General features: G+C 34.5%; 1 protein-coding gene across 1 annotated transcript in view; it reads left to right on the top strand.

Annotated features, from left to right (window-relative positions):
• LOC107590965 (myosin-binding protein C, slow-type-like) overlaps positions 1–7679 on the top strand; it is a 40422-nt gene that overhangs the window by 24676 nt on the left and 8067 nt on the right. The window contains exons 21-30 of the mRNA XM_016279933.1: positions 2559–2665; positions 2755–2891; positions 2981–3140; positions 3220–3324; positions 4049–4237; positions 5903–6037; positions 6135–6302; positions 6441–6529; positions 6623–6815; positions 7366–7505. Of these exons, the coding sequence (XP_016135419.1) occupies positions 2559–2665; positions 2755–2891; positions 2981–3140; positions 3220–3324; positions 4049–4237; positions 5903–6037; positions 6135–6302; positions 6441–6529; positions 6623–6815; positions 7366–7505 (1423 nt within the window). The remainder of the gene's footprint in view (positions 1–2558; positions 2666–2754; positions 2892–2980; positions 3141–3219; positions 3325–4048; positions 4238–5902; positions 6038–6134; positions 6303–6440; positions 6530–6622; positions 6816–7365; positions 7506–7679) is intronic.

Genomic DNA, 7679 nt, shown 5'->3' with positions numbered 1-7679 from the left:
AATTAGCACAACACAATGGAAACAAGCCGCAACACAATGAAATTAGTGCAACACAACGGAAACAAGACGCAACACAATGAAATTAGCAAAACACAATGGAAACAAGCCGCAACACAATGAAATTAGTACAACACAACAAAATTAGCACAACACAATTGAAACAAGCTGCAAAACAATAAAAATAGTACAACACAACGAAAAACAAGCCGCAACACAACGGAAACGATTCGCAACACAACAGAAACAAGCCACAACACAATGAAATTAGCGCAAAACATTAGAAACAAGCCGCAACACAATGAAATTAGCAAAACACAATGGAAACAAGCCGCAGTAGTATACTGCACATATATATATACTGTATATAGATGGATATATATTGGACATATATATATATACAGGTGCATCTCAATAAATTAGAATGTCATGGAAAAGTTCATTTATTTCAGTAATTCAACTCAAATTGTGAAACTCGTGTATTAAATTAATTCAATGCACACAGACTGAAGTAGTTTAAGTCTTTGGTTCTTTTAAATGTGATGATTTTGGCTCACATTTAACAAAAACCCACCAATTCACTATCTCAACAAATTAGAATTAAGTCCTAGTTACCACGGGATGTTAATCCCGTGGCAAAAAACAGAGAAACAAATACAAACATAATTAGCGTAGCTGCTGTTCCAACCATGCAAAAATTATTTGTATAACCCAAACTAAAGAATAATAATGTGCATTTGATTAGATATAACTGCAGTAAAAGATTATGAGATGCATTATTTGAATGCTTGGCCAAAGAGATGTGTCTTTAATCTAGATTTAAATCTTAAATCTAGACAACACAACGGAAACAAGACGCAACACAATTAAATTAGCAAAACACAATGGAAACAAGCTGCAACACAATGAAATTAGTACAACACAACAAAATTAGCACAACACAATGGAAACAAGCTGCAAAACAATAAAATTAGTAAACACAATGAAAAACAAGCCGCAACACAACGAAAACGAGTTGCAACACAACAGAAACGAGCCACAACACAACAAAATTAGCACAACACAACGGAAACAAGTCACAACACAAAGTAATTAGCGCAAAACAACAGAAACAATTCACAACACAATGAAATTAGTACAACACAACGAAATTACCACAACACAATGGAAACAAGCTGCAAAAAATTTAAATTAGCACAACACAATGGAAACAAGCTGCAAAAGAATGAAATTAGCACAACACAATGGAAATAAGCCCCAACACAATGGAAGTAGCACAACACAATGGAAACAAGCCACAACACAATAAAATTAGCAAGCCACAACACAACGAAATTAGTGCAACACAACGGAAACAAGCTGCAATACAATAAAATTAGCGCAAAACATTAGAAACAAGCCACAACACAACGAAATTAGCACAACACAATGGAAACAAGCCACAACACAATAAAATTAGCAAGCCACAACACAACGAAATTAGTGCAACACAACGGAAACAAGCTGCAATACAATAAAATTAGCGCAAAACATTAGAAACAAGCCACAACACAACGAAATTAGCACAACACAATGGAAACAAGCCACAACACAACGGAATTAGCGCAACACAGCGGAAACAAGTCGCAACAAAATGAAATTAGCACAACACAATGGAAACAAGCCGCAACACAATGGAATTAGCGCAACACAACGGGAACAAGTCACAACAAAATGAAATTAGCACAACACAATGGAAATAAGCCACAACACAATGGAATTAGCGCAACACAACGGGAACAAGTCGCAACAAAATGAAATTAGCACAACACAATGGAAATAAGCCCCAACACAATGGAAGTAGCGCAACACAATGGAAACAAGCCACAACACAATGAAATTAGCACAACACAACGGAAACAAGCCACAATACAACGTAATTAACGCAATGCAACAGAAACAAGTTGCAAAACAATTAAATTAGTACAACACAACGAAAAACAAGCCGCAACACAACGGAATCAAGTCGCAACACAACAGAAACAAGCCACAACACAATAAAATTAGCAAGCCACAACACAACGAAATTAGTGCAACACAACGGAAACAAGCCACAACACAACGGAATTAGCGCAACACAACGGAAACAAGTTGCAACAAAATTAAATTAGCACAACACAATGGAAACAATCCGCAACACAATGGAATTAGCGCAACACAACGGTAACAAGTCGCAACAAAATGAAATTAGCGCAACACAATGCAAACAAGCCACAACATAACAGAAACAAATCCCAACACAGAGGAATTAGACAACACAATGAAATGAGTCCTGTGTGTTGTGTTGTAAAGAGATTTCGTTGTGTTGCACACTACCTGGCCACCGTATATATCTCACCAGTCGGACATATCATTTTACTTCTCGCAACCCAGAACTGTGAGGAAAAAAGTCAGAATTGTAATATATAAGTTAGTTAGAGATAAAAAGACAATTATTATTATTATTATTTTTTTTTAATTCTGTGGTGGAAATGGGCTTTCATAAATTTCTTTTTCATTTGTGCTTTCTTTTCAACTTACAGGAATCACAGCCTTGACATTGAGAGCTCCACTATTCATGATGCCGGCGACTATACCTTTGTTCCTGAGGGATACACACAGATGCTGTCTGCCAAAGTGCACATTATAGGTACAGCAACAATCCAAAATTTCTCGAATGCATATCATATTTATGCTAATAAGCTCTCTCAAAGAATGTCATTTGGGTCAACTCTGCAGATCCTCCCAGGGTGCATTTAGAGGCACTGAATGTCCCGGACGACACGGTGACCATTGTGGCTGGAAACAAACTCCGGCTGGAGATCCCTATCAGTGGAGAACCAGCACCCAGAGTCGTGTGGATGAAGGGAGAACGGGTGAGTAGAGAGTAGAAAAACAATGACTGAAGAAAAAAGAAAAGAAATATATAACATCTGCATTAAACTGGGCTCATGGGTTGTTTCAGGTCATTCTTGACTCAGGAAATCGGGTTCGTGCAGAGACATTTGCAGATCACACTTGCCTCACTATTGATATCGCAGAAAGAGAAGATACCGGAAACTACAAGATCGTCCTTCAGAACGAAGCTGGAGAAGACACAGCTAGTGTTAAAATCAAAGTTGTAGGTAAGACACTTTACCCTGAAAAAACAATGTTTGCTTGGGTGATGGCACTGTAAATCGTACCATATTTTGTTTGATCTAGATATCCCAGATCCCCCTGAGGCTCCTATGGTTACTGATGTGGGTGGAGATTGGTGCACTATGACATGGGAGCTGCCACGCTATGATGGTGGTTCCCCCATCCTTGGTAAATCAACTTCCTGTGCATTAAAAAAATCATTATATTGATAATTTAGGAACCTGCAAATTTTAGGTTTTGAGTTTTTTTCAAATGACTTTACCTTTTTTTGTGACAACAGTAATATTGTGAAATATAATTACATTTAAAATCACTGTTTTCTATTTTAATATATTTCAAAATAGAATTTATTACTGTGATAACAAAGCTGAATTTTTAACAGCCATTACTCCAGTCTTCAGTGTCACATGATCCTTCGGAAATCAGTCTAATATGCTGATTTGGTGTTCAAGAAACTTTCTTATTATTATTGTTAAAAATGGATGTGCTGCAGAATATTTTTGTGGACATTTTTTCCTGGATTCTTTGGAAAATAAAAAGTTTAAAAGAACAGCATTAAAAAAAAAAAGGAAATATTTTGTAACACAGTAAAAGCTTTTGCTGTCAAAATGTAATAAAATTTATTTAAAAAATCACTTTACTTTGGAATCATCAATCACATTGTGATAAATCAAAATTTCCCTAATCTTCTGAAATAAGACATACTATAACTTTCAGAACTCAAAACTTTACTTTAGCATTGTAAGTAGATCTCTGTGGATAAAAAAATGAATTATAAAAAATTACCCCCTTAAATATGCAGTTGAGAATTTGAGACTTTTATTAGCGTAACATTAATATGCATAATTTAGTTAATTCAGTTAATTCATGCTTTTGTTGACATATAACACAGGATATTTTATTGAGCGAAAGAAGAAACAGAGCTCTCGATGGATGAGGCTGAACTTCGACCTTTGCAAAGAGACCACCTTCGAGCCAAAAAAGATGATTGAAGGTGTGCCATACGAGGTGCGAATCTTTGCGGTTAACGCTATCGGCGTCTCCAAACCCAGTGAACCCTCCAAACCTTTCATTCCCCTGGGTGAGTACACCTGTGGCCCATCTGAATTAACAATGGGATTTTGTGTCTCTTCAAATCAGTTATGTCATGAGCGCTGTGTCTGTTATGTAACATAACACACAGTATGATCATTTACTCTTATCCAATTAAGTGAGACAAAGACACTACAGAGACACCACAGCTTTTCCGTTCCCTTTCGAGTTCCTATGCAATATGTGTTGATGTGCTCACACCAGCATCCAAAACATTCGGTCTGTGACCTCCACAGGACAGGCCTGAGATTTAGAAGATACTGAGTACGACTTTATAATGGCTGCCAAGCCATCTGTGGATTATAATGTTATGAGATCAGACACAGTCTCTGCTTCAGTCACAGCTTAGACATGAAGAGTTGCGTGAGAATAGAAGAGTCTAGACTAATGAGAAACCCTTGTGAAATTCATGACATACCAGTGAGATATGAGAGATGTGTATGTTTGTTGTGATATGTATGTTTAAATTTCCAATTTAGAAGAAATTGTAAATTGGATAAATTGTTCCTTCAACCAGAAAGATCTAAAGCTTGACTTCAAATAATGTAGGGTCACAGTGGCAATAGTGTAACATATAGATTTGATAGATTCTTCAGTGTGTATTAAACACTTTTGAATGTGGGAGTCAAGCTCAGTTTTAATAATCAAAATAAATAGAGAAAACTAATAGAAATCATCATGTATGTATGCAATGAAAGATTTATTTTTATGGATTCAGAACAAATTATGGTAAATATTGGCTGTAAATATTCAGTAAAACTAATTATTATATTATTTGAAATAAACAGAAAAAAATATATAGAAAAAATGAATTCATGCATCTAAGAGTAAACCTGAGAAAGATATATTTTGCAGTTATTTCAGAACAAATTCTGCCAAAAATATTGACTGAAAAAAATTATCCATACAAACAGAGATGAAAAAACAAGAATTAACATCTAAGGATGCATTTAAACATTGTCTTGAGAGTTTATCAAACACTCTTGAATGTGAATGAGGGAATCAAGTTTTAATTAACAAAATTGAGAAACAAAACTGAAAATATTAATGTAATGATACATTTGAAACATATGTTTTTACAGTTTTAGATTATGCAAATATATTGTCTGAATACATGCAGTAACACTAATTATTTTTAATATATTTATTTATTTAGTCATTTAGCAGACCCTTTTATCCAAAGCGACTTACAAATGAGGATTACATAATTATTACATAATTAAAAAGTAAAAAGAGAAAAAATGCGGAAAAAATTAAGCATCTAAGGCTGAATTTGAGAAAAAAATTATACTTCACACATATTTCAGTAATTTCAGAAAAAACATCTGCAGAAATATTGGCTAAAACATTCAGAGACACTTATTATTACATTAATCTGAAATAAACAGAGGTGAATAAAAATAGATAAAAAAATTGAAATAATATAAATCACGTTATCTAAGGATGCGTTTGAAACATTTATTTTTACAGTTATTATTTTAGAACAAATTATGCAAAGAATATTAACTGAAAAAACGTACAATTATCAAAAGTAAATAGGGAAAAATAAAAATAAGAAATTATATAACTAAATTTTACACTAGTCATTTTACATTGTACATTTTACAAGTATTCAGCAACACTAATCACTTCCTTCATTTAATACGTTTACTAGCTGTGACCAGTGAACCGACAATGCTGGTGGTGGATGATGTCACAGATACCACAGTGACCATGAAGTGGAGACCCCCAGACGCCATCGGTGCCGCTGGACTTGATGGCTACCAAGTTGAATACTGCATTGAAGGAAGTAAGACTAAAAACATATACTGTATGCTTTGCATAAGTTGATCTCCACTGGTGGGTGTTCATGTGTTTTTGTGCTTATACAATACTGTATTTGACAGCTGATGAATGGATACTTGCTAATAAAGAGCTGATTGAAAAAACGAGGTACACTATAACCGGTCTGCCAGTAGAGGCCAAGATCTTGGTGCGTATCAAGGCCATAAATGCTGCTGGGGCCAGTCCACCACGCACAACCCAACACTCCATACTGGTCAAAGAGGTTATCGGTGAGAGACTGCTGCCACATTTCACAGTGTATTTAAACTAATAGCAAATATAATTTAGATAAATAGTAATTATTGATGGTTATAAAGATGTTTTAAGCCAGTTCTGGTTATAGTAATGCTCTCTTGTTTGTTTGGCAGAGCCTCCTAAGATTCGCATACCGCGACACTTGAAGCAGACGTACATTCGAAAGGTTGGCGAAGTCGTCAACCTCGTCGTGCCATTTGTGGTGAGTCAACAGATAGTGATAACAAACCCTCGAACGAATTCCTCCTCTCTGGGTCACAAAAGAAAACCTCAAAATGTTTTTTTGTCTTTTTAGGGTAAACCAAGGCCAAAAGTCAATTGGTTGAAGGAGGGTCAGCCGATTGACCAAACCATCAGCATTCGCAACTCAGATTGTGACAGCATCATGTTCATCCGCAAAGCTGAGCGCAAGCATTCTGGAAAATACGAACTGAGCGTACAAGTGGAGAATCATATCGACACGGCCATGCTGGACATACAGATAGTCGGTTAGTTAAGTAAAATGCTATTAAAAAAAAAAACGGTAAAATGTTTTGAAAGGAAAGTCTTATTAAGTCTATAATATTGACAGTGTATTTCAGTATAATTTATATAACGTTGTATTATTTATATTTTGAATTCACTTTTTTCAGTTTATTTTGATTTTAGCCATTTTTATACATTTTTTTCAGTTTTTTAAGTAATTTTAGTATTTCAATTTAAACTTATCTTAAGTTCATTGTCAAAGTGACATTTCTAATTTATTTAACATTCAAATGATATTTATATAAATATTAGTATTTATATAATATTGTTTCAGATTAATTTCAATTATACAACAACATTTCAGTTTTAGTTAACAATACCAACACTGCTAAATGCTAAATATATTGTGCTAATGCTAACTATATTGCTAATAGTGATAAAATACAGAGTATTAATAAGAAATATCCTATATGATATTTAAAATATAATTCTGAGAAATACATGATGTAAAGCTAGTCCACCATGTTCTCCATCGAAGCACCATTGAACATTTTCTTTTACTGTCTGTCCCAGATCTTCCAGGCCCACCACAGGCTGTAAAGATCGAAGAGGTCTGGGGGAATAATGTAGCACTGGACTGGAACCCACCCAAGGACAACGGCAATGCACCCATAATAGGCTACACCATTCAGAAAGCTGATAAAAAGACAATGGTCTGAAAATGTTTTCTTTGATACTCATATTCAACACTGATTTCAAACATATATAATTTGCTGTTTTTTACAATAATGTAATTATTTTGTAATGTAGTAGTGCTTTTTTACTTTACTATATGGTTTAACTAATTTATATACAGTATATACAAGTTTTTGAAAAAATATTTGTAA

Source organism: Sinocyclocheilus grahami, unplaced genomic scaffold (genome assembly GCF_001515645.1).
Source record: "Sinocyclocheilus grahami isolate Dianchi unplaced genomic scaffold, SAMN03320097.WGS_v1.1 scaffold8.1, whole genome shotgun sequence".
In the NCBI taxonomy this organism is placed as follows: Eukaryota; Metazoa; Chordata; class Actinopteri; order Cypriniformes; family Cyprinidae; genus Sinocyclocheilus; species Sinocyclocheilus grahami.
The sequence above is the reverse complement of the archived record's forward strand: the minus strand, read 5'-3'. Positions and strand labels throughout refer to the sequence as shown.